Source organism: Haliotis rufescens, unplaced genomic scaffold (assembly GCF_023055435.1).
Source record: "Haliotis rufescens isolate VD_foot unplaced genomic scaffold, xgHalRufe1.0.p SCAF_14, whole genome shotgun sequence".
NCBI lineage: Eukaryota > Metazoa > Mollusca > Gastropoda > Lepetellida > Haliotidae > Haliotis > Haliotis rufescens.
This window is the reverse complement of record NW_025963824.1, coordinates 11,911,477-11,931,910: the sequence shown is the minus strand read 5'-3', so window position 1 is coordinate 11,931,910 and position 20,434 is coordinate 11,911,477. Positions and strand designations below refer to the sequence as shown.

General features: G+C 36.2%; 1 protein-coding gene across 1 annotated transcript in view; it reads right to left on the bottom strand.

Moving 5' to 3' along the window:
* LOC124115231 overlaps positions 1–20,434 on the bottom strand; it is a 30,734-nt gene that overhangs the window by 4,087 nt on the left and 6,213 nt on the right. The window contains exon 2 of the mRNA XM_046476145.2: positions 4,141–4,658. Within this exon, the coding sequence (XP_046332101.2) occupies positions 4,141–4,646 (506 nt within the window). The 5' untranslated portion in view covers positions 4,647–4,658. The remainder of the gene's footprint in view (positions 1–4,140; positions 4,659–20,434) is intronic.

Below are 20,434 nucleotides of genomic sequence, written 5' to 3'. Positions count from 1 at the left end.
TGGGACGTGGCTCATAATATTAATCACTGGTTTGTCTGCCAAGAATCCATTCCTTTAAGATCGGAGTATGATATGGAAACCATATTACGTTATGTGTTTCTTATTGTAGGTGGTCAGGCTCGCACACTTGCTTGATGCATGGTATCGTATCCCAATTGCGTGGGTCGGTGCTCATGATGTCAATCACTGGTTTGACTGGTCCAGACTCGATTATTTACAGACCGTCGTCTTTAGCTGGAATATTGCTGAGTGCAGCGTAAAACAACAAACAAACATATTATGGTACTCAATTCACAATTTTGTTACTTAATATATGTTGCCTGAGATATTTTCGATCCGACGTTATAAATGTGGATATTAAATTTATAATTTTTTCCTAAATTTTAGGCAATTATACAATATATGTTATCTTTTTGGATAAACTATGAATATATGCTTACGCGCCCATTAATGGACTACTGTGTTGCAACAGTCCCAGACATGTCTCTAGATTTTGAAATACAGTTTAAGTACTAAACAAGTTTTGAAACTTTCTATACTAATGAATACAATACTTTTTTGTGAAATGTTATATGTAGTATAAGTAGACTGTATATACGCTATTTTATATTGCAGAGATCAACTTCTGGAACAAATGAAGACGCCACAAACATTCAATACTCAATGAATCAAATTTATGGATTTGAATTCATGTTTTGTTTTCATTTGACACAGAAAACCCTATGTCAAACCTCATTCGTTTCGGCAGATGCAGGAATATATCACGTTATCCATTTATTACAATTTGGGGAATCGGCGTGGTGTAAAAGGGACTTATATACATGATCCACACATTCTTTAGGCAAACTGCACAGCCACAAAAATGCAGTATCCGTTTTCCGGATCCCTTCCGGATACCTCCGTGGTATCCGGCATTGGACATCTCACTGGAAAGCATGCCTCCTGGAATCCGGGTATCCGGCACCGGATACCTCAATCTGGATGTCCAAGGATCCGGCACCGGATACCCCACCGGAAACCTCTTTCTGACTAACACCTAAAAATATGTTTAAAACTAACCAAGAAAATTGAAGATTGCTGAAGGAATCCGGATGAAATGTTTCTAGATGTCGTTTTTCTAGTAAATAATGTTAGCCTGGACATAGCAGATAGCTGTAGTAATATTCTGTGTTATTTTAGTTGTAAATATACCCTTAAAGCTGAGATCTCTGGGCATGGACTTTTGGAGAAGACAATTTTTCAATTTCATGTATGTTTCTTTTCAGATGTTAAGCTATTTAATGAACACACATCAGTTCTAATACATGTATGATGATATTCTTAAATTTCATGATCAGACTTCCAGTTTGTCCTGAGTAAAAGTATAAAGTCATCGACAGGGTGCTCACTTGGGCCTTTGGTGCTGGTGAGAATATAATATGATTATTTGTAACGGTACAAGTACTTGTTATATCTAGACATACCAGCTTCATTGAACTATGAAACACAATTTGCCTCACTCTGAGGGTGACACTACAGAGAGCTCTTCCTCAGTTACTGTGAAGCATTTTTTACTGAAAGGCATTAAGAGTTAATTTGACCTTCAGTATCAGTTGCGCCTCTTTCAAAAACAATTGCAAAGTGCTATCCAGAAATTAAACCACTTATGAAGGCCCTAGGCAGACCTATATGTAACAATGAAATATGTCTTATGCTACTCATTGAAATTAGGTCACTGTGACTTGTAACCACTGCTCATACATGTGTATTCAAATAATATAACATATAACACTACATGCATAATATTTCACAAATATCTCCAGAAATTGGCATTTTAGTGATAATGGAAAAATACTTTATGAATGACCTTCACTATTGCCTTGACCTTCAACCCTTCATGGTTTATCACTTTTGACATTGACAGTGAATTTGACCTTCAATATCAGTGACAGATATTTCAAAAACATCATTTCAGCACATAAACCAAATATGATATCCTTGGTGGAATACGATGTAAGATTGACAAAAATGTGAAAATGATATAACCGCTATCTGTATTAGAGTTACTAAGACTTCTGCAGAAAAAAGGCACTTAATGAAGTATATGTAGGTCATGCATGTCCTTTTGCCAACTTCGACCCCTGCCCTAAGGAAGAGTTGATGATTGTAGTATCTAGGTTGTAGGATCAACAAGCAGGCTACATCACATGCGTGCTTTTCAGTACAGCGGTAAGGCGATGCGGTAGGCGAAATGTGGAGGTCTTATGCAACATAAAGTTGTCAGTAGCCTAAATGTTATGAATTTTGAAAGAGACACGTGTAAGTATTGGTCAGGATATAACTGAGAGAAGTGAGAAATGTTTTCAAGAAATTGTAAAAGCAACAGGCACTGATAAATTCAGTGATCAACTAGATATCATAATATAATGTTCAAAATAAAGAAATGGAAATCACTGAAATCTATCACTGATATTTATTATGTAAGGGTTCATTAGTGCATATTGTATAAAAAAAGATTTTATGGACGAAGGGTGGCTGTTTGTCGCCAAATATTACCATGATTATATTTCAATGTGATAAATAAAAATATATATTGTTATGTTGTTTTTTTATTTTAAAAATTAGAATTATTTTTTTTAATCAGACACAGAAGACCCTACATGTATATATAAGTTTATAGACATATTCAAGGGTTCTTATAACAACTGATTTTTTTCATCGTATTAATTAAAACAATATATCCACACCAATTTTCAATCACTATAATTATGATTGTATGAACATTGCAGTGTCTACATCCAGTTTGACCCGTGAAGATCAGGGGTAGAATAGGTCTTCAGCAACCCATGCTTGCCGTAAAAGGCGACTATGCTTGTCGTAAAAGGCGATTAACGGGATCGGGTGGTCAGGCTCGCTGACTTGGTTGATGCATGTCATCGATCCCCATTGCGTTGATCGATGCTCATGATATTAATCACTGGATTATTTGGTCCAGGCTCGATTATTTACAGACCGCCGTCATATAGCTGGAATATTGCCGAGTGCGGCGTTAAACAACAAAGCAACCAACCAACATCCAGTTTGCCTTGACAATCATCCGATGATTGTAATACAGATTAAGCTTATTCTAAATTTTCATTTGGCTTTGTTTTCTTATGTTTCCTTATGTTTCCTTATTCGAGATGTTTCAAATTCCCACGCAAACAAATTTCTCAATGTTTTTCTTTTTTGTCTTTATACCAGTTTATATCTACATTGCACAATGGCTGTTATTATTTTATTTACCGCCTCCGTGGTCTAGTGGTAGAGCGTCCGCCCGGAGAGCGGAAGGTCCGGGGTTCGATCCCCGACCGCGTCATACCAAAAGACATTAAAATATGGTACTTGTTGTTACCCTGTCTGGCGCTCGGCATTAAGGGGCTAAAACAAGGACTGGTCGTCTCGGAGTCAGTATACTGTGTCTGAGTGGGGTATTCATGTTAAACTGCGGCATGGTATCTCAGTGAGCTAGCACTATAAATCGGCATCAGTCCGGACTAGTACAAGCAGCCACACAAACACACACAGGTACATGCACGTCGCTATATAAGTGCAATAATCTTGGACGCGACGTTAAACCCAATTTCACCTCACCTATACATGGTATGCGCGTCTGTATTAATTGCATAACAGATGCCACAGTGGCTGTGACAAACACTGTTGCTGATCTTAGAATCTACCGTTCACTGCGTGGGTCTTCTTTCCTTTGGGACAATCCATACATGGGAAAAGAGAGCAACAACGTCCTGTAACTCACCTGAATTATAGGATTGCGAAAATTGTGAAACCAACGTTTTGCAGACATTTCGTTATATTAAAGCACTTTGAATATTTCATGAGGGCAACAATTTTGCAGTGTGATATGATATTCTCCAAACGAAAGACTAAGAGCTTATACAATTTCACGAATACATCATCAGAGACCATATATATGGTCTCTGACATCGTCAAGTGGCGCGGTAATTGACAAACATACTAAAGTCTAAGTTATAGTCATGTTAACATCGGAGAAGAGCACTGTATGACATTCCTCAAGATTCTACACAGAATAGTTTGAATTAATATTTTACTCGAAAGGAACAACAAATAAGTGCTTTAGGTTAATTATTTCTACCAAATTACCTGCCATCGTTGGGAATCCATTTCGAATATTCAGCATGTAACTGAGGTCGAAGGTCATAGCAGTCCGTACAGTTACATTCCTCGACTGTTTTCATCTGACACGTGTTGTTATAGCAACAAGGGTTACTTCCCCTGGGGTTACACAGTGCTCTTGTCCAGTCTGCCATTCTCTCGCTTGACTTCCATGGATAGTAGCCCAGGTTCCCGCATCTTTTGTCCATCAGTTCGAAATTATTGCTGCCATTTACAGCGTAGAGGCCTTGTAGTAAAAAGGCTTCGATCTCATCTTCCTCTTTCTGTGTGATAGGACGAGTGGCCCATGAACCTGCCACCATATATTTGAGTACATCTGGACATGTACCATGTTTGTTGTAGGTTTCCATCCCTGGCAGATAAAATCTCCCTGGCTGGTATGTTCTGGCGACCGTCAATAAGATGATTACTCCTACAATTGCCAGGACAAGGACAGCACGCTGGAGTTTACCTTTGGAGAAATCTTTCTCCATTCTGATTGCAGTCTGAAAGGTTAAAATAGCATGTTAGGGTTATCAATGGAATTCCAATTCACACGTTACTGTACATCTTAATGTTTGCTTGTTTGTTGTTTTACGCCGCACTCAGCAATATTCCAGCTATATGACGGCGGTCTGTGAATAATCGAGTCTGGACCAGACAATCCAGTGATTGACATCATGAGCATCGATCCACGCTATGGGGATCCATGACATGCATCAACCAAGTCAGCGAGCCTGACCACCCGATCCCGTTAGTCGCCTTTTACGACAAGCATAGTCGCCTTTTACGGCAAGCATGGGTTGCTGAAGACCTATTCTACTCCGGATCTTCACGGGCCACGTCTTCATGTAATAACATAGGTATTGATTACACGGGCCAGATGTAGACGGGATCGGGTGGTCAGGCTCGCTGATCATGGATCGATGCTCATGATGTCAATCACTGGATTGTCTGGTCCAGACTCGATTATTTACAGACCGCCGTCATATAGCTGGAATATTGCTGAGTGCGGCGTAAAACAACAAACAAACAAAAACAATCAGATGGCGCTGGTCCCATGTCCCCTGTCCAAGTCCCCCTTTAAGGAGCATTAGGATTTGTATCTCTGGCATGCCTTGCTCCAGTTTCTGTAGCGTGCAGTGCCCCGAGACTTGCTGAGAAGTCAGTTTTAGGATATGAAACCTGTTAATGGAATTCAGACACGCGCCAAGACGTCAAACCAAACCATGTTACCCAGTCTTTTGAGATAACATATCCCTCCGCTGTGCACAGTTACCTCTATCGGACAATTGGTTGGGTTTTATTTGGTTATAACAGTAAATATTTTTTAATGTGAAGTTTACACGATATACGGCTTTTCCTTTGGACGAGAGGTCGGACACATGACCGCGAAACTTGACGTTCATACGTGTTTTACGCGAATGCATTCTTAAAATGACGTAAACACTGACGGACTACTTGCATATTCCTTTGGGAAATCCCTGGGAATTCCCTAACACGAATTACATACATCATTTAGACCCTTTAATTTTGAACTTAGCGCTTTAGCGTACATTGGGATACGTCGGAGAGTTTGATTGCATGACCGTTCAATGATATCCAAGAAAACAAAACGATGAAATACACATCCAAACTTTCGCTGTGACAGTCCACAGCAATCTATGAATGTACCTAAATATCTAATTGATGCATCGTTACAATCCCCTCTCAATGATCGTCCAATTGATAAGTCATGACTAACACTTGAAATGGCCACAGGTTCATAAACGACTTCGGAAATCTCTCCCGCCACGTTTATCGTGTCGGCCATTTTGACTGACTTACTGGGGTAGTTCTCAATAGACCTTTCTCATCTAATGAGGATATTATTGGAATACATTTTTGAAAACAAACTAAAACAGATGCTCCTGAAAAGCAATTTGAGCATACGTACGCTCGTGTGACCTCTTTTGGGGGGAATATTTTATTCCGCGATACAACTTCGGTGTAAACAAGAGGTCACACGTATAGATCTAGCGTTACATCCCGCAAGGTATGAAATAGTGATATATAAATTATAAGAATTGACTTTCACTTTGTGAACGCTCCGACGTTCGTACAGTTTGGCCATCACTCTATGAAGGTTCATGCTCCAATAAAGTTACACAAAGTGGAAGTCAGACGGACAGACAGTCTAGACAGAATTTTATTCAGTAAAGAAGGCCACATGACCCATAGTTACAATATATTTTGGATGCGCTCTATTAGCTAATAAACCTCAATATAAATATAGAAACAGATAGCATACTGACAATGATGGGATTATATAAAGTGTTATATAAATCTGACAAACTAAGATTTTCCAGACGCTTCAGTTAGTTGTTTTCTTTTCTTAGTACAGTGAACCCTGAAACATTTCAAATAGTCATAACTGTAAAAATTTTAGACATCCCCTCTGATACTGAAAATAGTATATAGAAATCTGGAGAAATAATATAAAATCTCACTTTGATCTGATGTACACAACATATTTATAGTAACAAATGATTTATTCTTTTTTCTCAACTCCTCTAGAAAAACCTTTCGGCTATCTTCATACCTAGGACATTGAAATATAATATGATTTTCATTCTCAAGAACATTACAAAAAACCCAAATTGCTTCTTTATCCTCTTTAACACATTTACCTTTTCTTACATTCTGGATTCCAAATGAATTAAAACCACTTCTGAATTTTAACAACGCTCTTCTAAATTTAGGTACATTTATACAAACCACATATTTTTCACATTCTAACAAAGATTTAAATGAGGAATAAAAAACAAGCACTTTCTTTTGTTCCACATCTGAATGCCAATCCTGTGTTGCACAATCCAACACTCTTTGCTTAAATATGTTTAGAAATAACTGCTCATCTCCCACTTCATGCGATACAAATACTACTCCAAAACCATAAAAACATAATACATTTCTAACACGAGTGGCCCAATTAGGTTGTTTCCTATCACAACAACTTCTTAGCATTTGATAACACTGATATGGGTACCTACTTCTGGACATGGCGATAAGCCGTAACCAATATTTTATACATTTGACATAATATACAACTTTAAGTGGACGTCTGCCACATTCTCCATAGGCTACTGCATTTGGTAACTTATAAGAAATATTCAAAATAAATTTACAAAACTTTCTATGAACAATTTCTATACTCTCCCTCTCCATAAAACCCCATATTTCACTACCATATGTAAGAATTGGCATAATTTTCTTGTCAAAAAATTTGAAATGAATTTTCCACTGGAATATCAAATTTCCTTATCAAAGACCTTACTGGGATTAATGCTTTACTAGCTTGCTCTGATAATACTTTACATGCTTTAGTCCAAACAAGCTTTGGTGTTACCATCAACCCCAAATATTTATAAAAACTTACAGTTTCCATTTTAACACCATTATATGTCCAATTCTCATATCTAGAAAGTTTACCTCCATTCTTAAAAACTATTATTTTTGACTTATCCATATTTAACTCCATTCCCCACTTAAAACAATAAACAGCAAGCTGATCTAATTGCTTTTGCAATCTAAGAGGGGTGTCTGCTACAAGAATGAGATCATCAGCAAAAAGGAGAGCAAGAATATTCTACATTTCTTCGGATATAAATATACCATCATCAAAAGACTTGCTAATATAATCAACAAGCTCTTTAATGAATATGGAGAACAGCAGGGGACTTAATGTACATCCCTGGCGAACACCAATAGTACAAGAAAAATATTCTGATAATTTTCTACCACCATTAACTACAACAGCAGATTTCACATTATCATACATACTCTTGATAACATTATAAAATTGTCCATGTATACCATTTTGTAACAATAAAAATAATAACTTATCATGACTAACTCTATCAAAGGCTTTCTGAAAATCTATGAATGCGCAGTAAAATTTTCCCTTTTTGCGCGTTATGAATTTCTGAGCCATAGACTGTAAAATAAAAATGTTATCACAGGTGGAATGTTCACGTCTGAAACCTACCTGGTATTCACCGATAATTTGATGAGATTCAACAAAATACTCCAACCTAGAATTAAGTATTGATACAACAATTTTACTCATGGAATTCAAAAGAGAGATGCCACGAAAATTATTGGGATCACTTACACTGCCCTTTTTAAACAAAGGTATGATAATACTAGATGTCCAGGCTTCTGGAAACTGTCCGTTTCTCAATATCTGATTAAACAATAAAGTTAAATAGGGGGTTAAGGTATTGACACCACATTTAAAAAACTCATTTGGGATACCATCATCCCCTGGAGATTTGTTTGAATTTAGATTTGTTATAGCTCTAGTTACTTCAGATGCTGTAAAATCTGCCGACAATATATCATCACTATTAGTACACATAAGGCAATCTGTAGCATCATGAACTGACACAACATCAACAACTGTCTCAGAAAATTCCATATCAGCATAAACTTCCTGGTTCAACAATTTATTAAAGTGGCTTACCCACATATCTGGCTCTATCTTATTAAAAGTTGCTTGTTTATTGGTGTATTTCTTAATAATTTTCCAAAATGTCTTAATATCTTTATTACCAGCTGCTTCGGTCAGATTATCACTGACCTTTTGTTTGCACAACTTTTGTTTCTTATTACATAAAGCTTTAAAACTTCACTGAGCTTGCTTATACTGAAGAAAGTCCTCCTTGGTAGATGTTCTCCTTACCAGCATAAACTTCCTGGTTCAACAATTTACTAAAGTGGCTTACCCACATATCTGGCTCTATCTTATTAAAAGTTGCTTGTTTATTGGTGTATTTCTTAATAATTTCCCAAAATGTCTTAATATCTTTATTACCAGCTGCTTCGGTCAGATTATCACTGACCTTTTGTTTGCACAACTTTTGTTTCTTATTACATAAAGCTTTAAAACTTCTCTGAGCTTGCTTATACTGAAGAAAGTCCTCCTTGGTAGATGTTCTTCTTAAATCATTTAACAATCTATACTTAACCTTTTTAGCATTTACACAATCTAAATCAAACCACTCTGGCTGCTTATATAATTTACAAATAAATGCCTTACTCTTCATTTCTGAACCACAACAACTCAATACCGCTACCAAATCAATGACTGCTGCATTAATATCAACATAAATATTTTGAGAAAAATCATTTAGTTTAATATAAACCTGTTCAGATGTCAAATTCTGTATATATCTAGAAGCCAGCTCTGGTTTCCATCTATACCTGACACGATCAGTACAGACCTTATTGTCCCTGTCATGGGAGGTAAAGGATACAATCGACATGTCTGCTGGGGGAAACTCAACACTGATAGAAAATAACAATGGTAGATGATCTGACTCAGTCCGAGTCAATACCTCAAAATTTCTAATAAATGGAAAAAGCCCATGACTAACACAGAAATAGTCTGGGGTACTACATCCAGTTGGGCCAACAAATGTAAAATCTCCCGAACTTTCTGAAAATCTTCCATTAACTATAATAATATCTTGGGTTTTACATAAATCTAATAGCTGTTTTCCATAGTTATTCATTATAGTGTCTTTATTCAACCTTCTAGCAGGACGAAGCCAGTTCTGCGTATAAACACTCTCATCCAGTGGAAGGAAATCTATGCTGTCATCTTCAATAATATCTGTATCTATTCCAGTCCTGGCATTCATGTCACCACACAGTATTATTTCCATATTGGTATATTCATACTTTAATGTAAATAGCATACTATCCAAAAGTTCAATGCCCTGATCATTACTGGACGACTGCTCAGGGGGTATGTACACACCAAATAATACAAGATATTTGTGTCCATCAAAAAACGGCTTCTCTGAAATGAGACAGACGCTGCCAGCCCACTCAGAATGTATTCTATGGAATAATACTGCAAGTAGCTGGGATAAATATATAGCCACTCCTCCACTATAACGCCCTAAACACTTCCGCTTTTCTCTCACAGACTGAAAACACTGATAACCAAGAAAAATGTCAACAAAGTCATTTACATTTTTTGACCAGGTCTCTGTTAAACAAAAAAAGTCTAAATCACTGAAGACAGACATAAAGTCATTGTCACCCAGCTTGGTGTATAAACCCCTCACATTCCAAGTTAGAAACGTCCATTCCTTTATGAAATTTGTTGACTCTGTATCCGAAACGCTAGTGAGAGTATTAATTCGGTCACGGCCTCCATCCTAGCTGCCATTGCCATGGATACTTGCCACACTGGTGGAAATAGCAGCAGCATGAGTTCCAGAATCCTTTGGCTCATTGGAAAAGTGGAAGTCAATTCTTAAATGAAACGCCAAATGCGGCATTGGTCATTCGTTCCAGACCCTGATGTGTGTAATTAAAAAAAGCTTCGTTTCCCTCCAGTGAAGCCTTACAGAGGGCGTCGTCTACATTCGCCTACAATCCAAGTCTAGGATCCTAGCAAGAGATCATACAATAGACGAACTGCGAGCCGACACAAGGAGACCGACTGGAACACCTACATAGGACAATTAGAAATAAGCTCATAAAGTCACTACCATGCAATAAATCAAGCGGACCAGATAATATAAACCCTAGACTTTAAAACCCTTGGCTGACAGTATTGCCATCCCATTATGTATAATTTTCAATCGATCTTTAAAAGAAACAATCTTTCCAGAAAACTGGAAACTTGCTCACGTCATGCCATTATACAAGAAAGGTGACAAAGCATTACCCTCGAACTACAGACCAATTAGCTTGTTATCTATTCTGGGAAAACTACAGGAGAGATTAGTTTTTAAACGCTTATGCAACTATTTCAATATGAATAGTCTCCTGTACAAATATCAATCCGGCTTTGTACCAGGACATTCTACTACCTCACAATTAATAGAAATTTATAATGATATTGTCTCATCTGTCGACAAGCACGAATACTATTGTATGGTATTCTGTGATATATCGAAAGCATTTGACAGAGTTTAGCATAAAGGATTACTTCATAAATTACAAAAATACGGTGTAACGGGCAAGCTATTACTATGGTTAGAAGACTATATTAGTCAGAGGAGACAAAAGGTTTTTGTAAATGGCAGCTTTTCATCTTTGAAATTCACCAGAGCCGGTGTCCCCCAGGGCTCGGTATTAGGTCCCTTTTTGTTTCTGGTCTACATTAACGATCTCGCTGATAATCTAGTGAATTCCACTCGCCTTTTTGCAGACGATACTTCCATTGGTACATCATCTCTTCACTTACAAATGATAGAACACAGATTAAACAGTGATCTATAGCTTCTCAATACCTGGGCCAATAGATGGCTGGTTAAGTTTAACCCGGACAAAACAACATTTATTCTGTTCACTCATTGTAAAAACCGCACTGCAGATATCATTTATAACAAAACCGCACTAAGCGCATCTATCTCGCACAAACATCTGGGCGTTACTCTCTCCCATGATATGAAGTGGACAACTCACGTTGATAACATTTGCCGCTCAGCTTCCAAAATGATTTGTTCGTTAAGAACCGTTAAATATTTACTTGATAGACAAACCCTGTCCAAAGTATATCTTGTTTTCATAAGGCCTATATTAGAATATGTTTCAGAGGTATGGGACAACTGCAGTCATGAAAATTCCGAAAAACTTGAAATGATTCAACTCGAAGCTGCTCGCATAGTAACAGGTCTCCCTAAATTCTCCTCAAGATCGAGTTTATATTTTGAGACAGGATGGGAATCACTATCTTATAGGAGGTCAAATAAAAAACTCTGCACAATCTACAGTATTGTTAATAACCTATGCCCATCGTATTTACATGACATGTTACCACCCAAAGTATCAACTTTTAGTAGATATGAGTTACGAAATCAGAATAATCTGAATTCGCCGCAAGCACGAACAGTCACATACCAACAATCATTTATACCTTCTTCAATCAAATTATGGAATGAGTTACCCCCTGAGTACAGAAGTGCAACATCATTATCAAATTTTAAACACATGATTAAAACAACCATTACAGCTCCACCTCCATACTTCTCAATCGGCAACCGTAGAGCTAATATTTTACATACACGCCTAAGGCATTCTTGCAGTTCCCTAAATGCAGACCTCTTTAAAGTAAATTTATCTGATACTTTGTCCTGCTCTTGTGGAAACCCATGTGAAAACAACATACACTTTTTTCTTGAATGTCCCAATTACACTATTCCCAGAAATATCATGTTCGCTAACATTATAAAAGCTGGAACTACATGTACAATACAAAATATTCTCTACGGTGATGTATCCCTATCTGAAAGTCACAATAACCTCATCTTCAACAGCGTTCAAAAATATATACTGTCGACTAATAGATTCGAGTAACCCTTTATCATTAATACAGAATATCGCTCTGCGACCATTTATTATTAATTACGCCATCAGTGAATAAACTGCATGCATGTATATGAATACATGTGTATCTCTGCCTCCTTCTGTAAACATAATGTTTACGGGTATATATATCCTGGTGTATGTGTGTTAATAGGTGTATGTATATATATGTATGCATGCGTATTCAAGGGTATATGTGTATGTATGTACATGTAGTGTGTGTAGGTATGCATATGTGTACATGTACATAAGTGTATGTATGATTGTGTAATTATATATGTAGTTTTGCATGTATTTTGGATTAATGTGTACATACAAGTAAACTGTGTCTATAGACAATTCTTATGCATGACTATCTATGTTACTCTTGCAAACATTATGTTTATGTTCTTGTGTAAATATATTTCTCTTTGTTACTTCTCTTTGTAATAAGTGTATATGTATCTGAGTATGTGTATGTATGTATGTATGAGTATGTATGATTGTGTGTATATATGATTATGTGTATATGTTTGTATTTCTGTATACGTATGTATATGCATGTGTGTATGTATATGTGTATATATATGTATAATCAATGTCTGTACATATAGAGTAGGGTAAGGGCCACCTAAGTTGGATAACTTTTGCCCAATCCCGTTGACCATATATGTCAATAAAATATGTTTAAAACATAGGACAATCACGGGCATGCATGTGACCACTGTAAGCTTAAGGTCCTATCGCGTAATGTCTGTGGAATTCGAACTCGACTCCTAAATCCAGATTTTCTTAACAACATAAGTGATCATGATATACTGTGCTTCACAGAAACTAAACTCACGAACCTAGACGATGTAAATATACCAGGATATCAAGTCTATACAAATAATCGAGGGAACCATCATACAACTGGAGGATCAGGAGGGATATTAATTGCAGTAAAGGACACTATAAGTAAACACGTGACACCGTTAAGTAAAATATGTGATATTGCACTATGGTGCAAAATATCGAAGTCGCTCTTAAGCGAGACTGATGATGTTATATTAGGATGTGTATACATGCCACCTGAGAATAGTAAGTATTATCACACTGAATTATTCGACAAACTAGAGCAAGATATCGTTGATATAATGAACATGTCTAAATATGTAAGTTTAACTGGAGATTTCAACTCGAGAACGAAAGACCTACATGATTATATCGTAATTGACAAATACCTCATAGAAAATAACCTGGCAGATGATATTTTGAAACAAGATCTTGATGTACTATCTCATCATAACTCATCTATAGAAATAACTTCTATGGATAAAGTTGTTAACTCGCATGGTCATAAGCTTTTATCGTTGTGTAAAAACAACAACTTGTTCATTGTCAATGGTAGAAATGGGGCAGACAAGTGCATCGGGAAGTTCACCTGCAAAAATTCAAGTGTAGTTGATTACTGCCTAGTCTCCCCTGAAACATTTTCAATACTCGATAACTTTAAGGTGCTAGATTATGATGGAGTCATGTCTGATGTTCACTGTGGTTTGTGTTTCACACTCTCGTGTACAAGTGTAATAATAATGTTGATACCAACGAGCGCAACAATACATCAAAATCACCTAAGGTGAAACGATGGATTCCTGAAAAGAGATGAATGTGCACATGAGATAAGTCAATGCCTAGATCTTCTAGCAGAAAATAGTACAGTAGATGGTGTAAATATCGCTGTAAATAATATTGCACAAAGTCTTGTTTCTGCAGCACAATCTACCTTTGGCACTACAAGTGTAAAGCAATTAAATAAACGTAACAAAGCTTGGTTCAACGCGGACTGTAAGGCGGCCTGTAAAGAATATCACAAACGCAAACGTCTTTATGGGAAATCTAAAACAGTTCAAAGTAAAAATAATTTTAATGTAGCAAGTAAAAACCATAATAAAACTGTTAAAGCATCTCTTAAAAAATACAAAAAATGAATGTAAAATAAAGCTGCGAGAAACAAAGAAAACGTTTTGGCCACTATTAAAATCATTTGATAAGAAACATAAATGTAACAAATGTATTGATCTGAACAGTTTATATGAACATTTTAAGAACTTGAATGATGTTCCTAATGATGACAATGTAAATTATATTGACACTTCACTAATTCATGCACAATTAGATGTCCAAATAACCGAGGACGAAGTACGCTCTGCTTAACAAGCTGAAAAACAATAAGGCCAGTCGATTAGATTGTGTATACAATGAGTATATCAAAGCGTCTGTAGACAAAATGTTACATGTCCATACTAAACTGTTTAATGCAATCCTGGACACCGGCTTTGTTCCCGACAGGTGGTTAATTGGTGAAATAAAGCCCATATATAAAAACAAAGGTGACCCAAGCGAACCCTGGTAACTATAGGGGCATAACGATAGTAAGCTGCCTCGGCAAGTTATTCACCTCAATAATCTCCGATCGCCTCCAAGCTTTCTCGGACTCAATCAATCTTATGAAGGAAAACCAAGCCGGCTTCAGGAAGAAATACTCAACCCTTGACAATATTTTTGTATTAAAACTCTTAATTGAACTGTACTTAAACCAGAACAAGAAATTATACTGTGCTTTTCTTGATTTTATTAAAGCCTTTGATACTATTGATAGAAACAGTCTATGGTTCAAAATGTTAAACTCAAATCTTGGTGGGAAGTGTTTTAATGTTATAAATAATATGTATCAAGGTATAAAATCATATGTTTCCCTGGAAGGAAATAACTCTTCTTTATTTTTTTGTAAGATTGGCGTGAGACAGGGTGAAAACTTGTCACCTTTCCTGTTTACCCTTTTCTTAAATGATCTAGAAACGTTCCTTGAAATTAAAGATGTATCCGGTTTAAAATACGTCAGCGAAAAGTTCGATTTGCAGTTAAGTTTATATGTAAAGCTCTTTATGTTGTTATATGCTGATGACACAGTATTGCTTGATGAATCAGCATGTGAATTGCAAAGAGCACTTAATGCTTTTGAAGAGTATTGTGAATTATGGAAACTAAAGGTAAATATTTCAAAAACAAAAGTAATAGTCTTTTCCAAACGCCACAATACTAGAAATTAACAATTTTATTTTCAACAAAGTCTGTTAGATATTGTGAAAGAATTTTCGTATCTTGGTATAATTTTTAGTAACACTGGTAGATTTAGTAAAGCGATGAAAGACATTATCAGACCAAGCTTCAAAAGCAATGTACGCTATCTTCAGAAAGACACGATTGCTGGATATTCCAATTGATTGTCAACTTAAACTCTTCGACCAGTTAGTACAACCGATTCTTCTATATGCAGCTGAAATTTGGGGATATGAGAGTGTAACAATCATAGAACGTGTTCACTTAAAATTTTGCAAATTTATCTTAAGATTAAAGCAATCCACGCCTGACTACATGGTTTACGGTGAGCTTGGAAGGTATCCTCTAGAAATTCAAATAAAAGTCAGAATGATTGCATTTTGAGGGAAAGATCATATTAAATTCTGAAAAACTGTCCAGTAGAATGTATCGACTTCTTTTTCATATTAATTCCACAAATAATATACATTTTGGATGGTTAACAACAGTAAGAGATATTTTGTATAAGGTTGGTTTGAATTGGATTTGGGAAACCCAGTCCTTCCCCAGTTTAACTTGGTTAAAGGCAAATACTAAAGCCATATTGTTAGATAACTTTTATCAAAAATGGAATGAATTTGCGACTTTATCCTCCGAGGGTAAATACTACACAAAGTTCAAAGATAAGCCTCGCCTTGAGGAATATTTATTATCATTACCATACAACTTAGCGAAGTGGATAGTCAAATTTAGAACAGCTAATCACAGATTACCAATTGAAAAGGGAAGATGGTTCAATGTTAATAAAGATCACAGGTTATGTACATTATGCAACAGTTATATTGGAGACGAATTCCACTTTCTTCTACAATGTCCATCACTTCATGAATTAAGAAATAAATATCTCCCGAATTATTATTGTAAGTATCCCACTATTGAAAACTTTAACCAGCTTATGGTTTGCTCCTACAAACCTCTTGTTATAAAGCTGGCGAAATACTTAAAGGATGGTTTACAACTTTTTAAGTAATAATTCAATTACTGTACATACTATGTTTGTAATTACTTTATGTTTAAGCACACTGATACACGTCTGTAAATATAAATATGTATATTGTATGCTCTATATCACAATACGTGATTCATGAGTAATACACTTCTGTTCTATTCTGTATTGTTCTGTTCCTACAGTGCATTTTGCCTTCAGTGTTATCAAAACAACCTGAAGTGCCAGTGATTTATGCTATTTTAAGCTTACCCCCTTCAGTTACATTGCGGACTCCCCCAGGCAATACAAAAATAGAGTAAAATACAATACCCAAAAAATGAAGACAAGTACCATAATACCGAGAGGGTTTTGAGAGGCCTAATGTAGTTAACATCATTACACATACAAAGTAACGTTATTGTATTATATTATTATTATTTATATTATTATATATCGGAATATGAAGACAGAAATACATTCCTATAGACACATTTCAGCACATTAATGAAATGTTAAATAAAAGTATTGAAATGGTTTGCACAATTTTAAATAAAAGTATTGAAATGGTTTGCACTATAACAAAAGTATGGAATCATGGAAGGGAAATATGTCATTTGTCACATTGACGTGTTGTCGCATTGTTGCTCTTTGAATAAACCTTTTCTTATTTTACCACAGGGCGACAACACGACATTTTTCAAGGTCAAAATATATCACGTCGCGCCCTATCAAAAATGTGTAAAAAGGCGTTAAGTTAATGTTACAGCTAGGAAGCGGTACCGAACTTATATCAATCGTAGAAATTCTACCTGATACGTCTTGAAATGAAAACACAAGTCCGTCCTCGGGTCCATAACGTTTTATCATGAGCTCTTCCTTACATGTATTTAGTGTTTTTACTTCTAGTTCCAAACTGTCCCGCTCGCGCTGGTTTACATGTATATAGTTTCTAAAAGTGTTGATCATATTCTTAAGGCCAGACCACGTAGAACCTCTACGCAATCCACATTTCTCCAGTGCATTGGTCGTCCGGAAGATCTTACTCTTGACCTATAAGACAACTGACGAGTGCACCCTGGCCCGTGTTTTCGTTACAAACCCACCATGAGGTGTTTGCCTAAGGTAGAGTGGTTGAGTGAGTATGGCTTTACGCCGCTTTTAGCCATATTCCAATATGTCGGAAATCATCATCATGATTTTCATTTAATATTATATATATATACAAGTTTGTACATGTACAAGTATAAACATGCAGTCGTATATGCACAGAGATGTGCAAGTGTACAATTTTGTGAAAAATAAATCGCATCACAACACAACAAGAAGAGATTAAAGCATTTGATTAATAAAGGCAAATAACCTCAAGAATAATTATTTATATAATTTAAACATCATTTGTACAAAGACGGTTGCGAAGCCGTAAACCATAATTAATGTATAGGATAGTATTTTTTTGTTGCTCGTTAGATATTTCATCAAAACGGAGGAGCTTGATTAGTGTACTGATGTTTTGGGGTAAACCTTGGAAATGTTTTGTTCTGAGCGATTCATAACACGGACAGATAAGCATAAAATGGTATTCGTTTTCAATAAATGTGGGCCGAAAAGAACAAAAACGCATATTTATTTATACTGAGGAAAAACGACCCGTATTACATGCCAAATTGTTCAAACCTAATCTAAAACGTGTAAAACACACTCTAAGATTTCTGTCTGTTATTTCTGTTAAGTACTGTTCTGGAGATAAGCAGGATTTAAATGTTTTATAAAGGTCGTATCTTGAACTATTTGCCAATGTAGCTCTCCATTCTTGGATAAACATATCAGATGCAACTTGTTTAAATACACTAAGAAATGCTATCTTATCTCCAACACCTTGGTAAATCCAAACATATCCAAATCCATGAAGAAATAAAAGTTGTCTGATTTTAGTGACCCATGTTATATAACCAACATTGTCGCGGTATTTCAGCATTTCATAACATTTACGTGGAATACGATCAGGTGACATTTCTGTAATCTTTAACCAATATTTTAGACCGCGTACATAAGAACAAATATATAAGGGATGTCTTCCACATTCACCATACACCATACAATTTGGGGTAGATTTGCCAACATTTAAGAATCGTTTACATGCAGTTAAGTGAATTTTTTCCAAGATGTGATATTTTTCGAGATCCCAAATCTCTGAACCATATAACTTGAGAATAAAAAAAGTTTGAAGAAAATAGAACCCGGGTCTTCGGCGTGACGAGCGAACGCTTTAACCACTAGGCTACCCGACCGCCCCCACTGTACATATGTATGTGAATGTGTTAGTAGATTGTATATTGTACGATTATTAAGAAAAAAAAGTGGTCCACAGCAAAACATTTTACATCAAACCAAATCCAATTCTAAACCCATGTCCATCTATAATATTTATTGCTTAGCGATTAGACAATATTTACGAAAAATCCTGTTGATATACTTATACTGATTGTCGACTGTACCTCATTCACAACACTTGAAATGCAGTATACTGCATGTGATACGTGTTCAGAATAAGTGTTTTAATCAGTAGATGGGATATATATCGGTACATGCCAATTAAATGGGTTCGACTGTATATGGTTCAATGGGTATCGTCACTCCAGAGCAACATTTGACTTTTTAGAGGGGTGTTCTCACTTTGCCAGCAGCTATTGTTCTAGTTTAAAAATCAGTAGCCCGTGATAATCCCTACAACAATGGGGGTTAACACTATAGACGGTTTCACTTTCACCGACTGACTATAGCCAGACTACAGCCTGTCTAGGTAGATATAACACACAAAAATGTATGTAGAAGTATAGGTTTGTATTAATTATTAATTAAAAATTACATTTATGTACTGATGTACAAATTTTCAAGACAATATAATTTTGCTTAATATCTGTAAAGCTGAACACAGTTCACTTCATTAGTTAAGTTTGGCTTACAGTGGGTCACAGCTAAGTCATCAATGAGCTCAGATAATCAGAACAGGCTAATCTCCCCAGCCTGCTGGCAAAGTGATGAGCATTTAGATATGCACAAAACAGTCCAGGTACTGTGTAAATCGGCTAGCAGAGCTCTTTCTGCGTTGTATTCAAAGTTTAAACACGCGGGTGGCATGTCTTACGAAGTATTTAACAAGCTTTATAAAGCTCTTGTAGAACCTGTTCCATTTTATGGTGCTGCCATTTGGGGTTTGAATAAGTATAAGGAAGTAGAAATAATTCAAAATAAGGCTTGTCGTTTGTTTCTAGGCGTAAGAAAAAATGCCCCAGTTACTGCTATTAGGGGGGACATGGGCTGGTGTTCTGTGAAAGTGTCACAGCACGTTGAATGCTTTAGATTATATTTTAGAATTCAGAATATGCAGGCCCATCATCTCCCTCTTATCATTCATAATTGGTCCAAAATCCGATCACAATCCTGGGATAAAAAAATCGTAAACATTTTAGCTCACTATAATTTGTCATATTTACCTTATTGTGGATACAGCATTAAACAGTGTGTTGACCGTGTAAAGTGTTTCTTAACTGCTGAAGATTGTGATATGTGGTATACTGCGCTTTGGAATGACAAGAATAATCCAAATGGCAATAAATTACGCACATACAGAATGTACAAATCATCACCTACTGCTGAGCCTTATTTATGTCATGTACGTTTTAGAGATCATCGAAGACTTTTAGCATCCTTTCGATGTGGTATTTTACCTTTACATGTTGAGACCGGCCGCTACGTCAAGCCACCTACCCCACTGTTGGATAGGACTTGTAAATATTGTCACGCCAATCCTACTAATGATCATGTAAATTATGTTGAAGATGAATGTATGTATGTATGTATGTATGT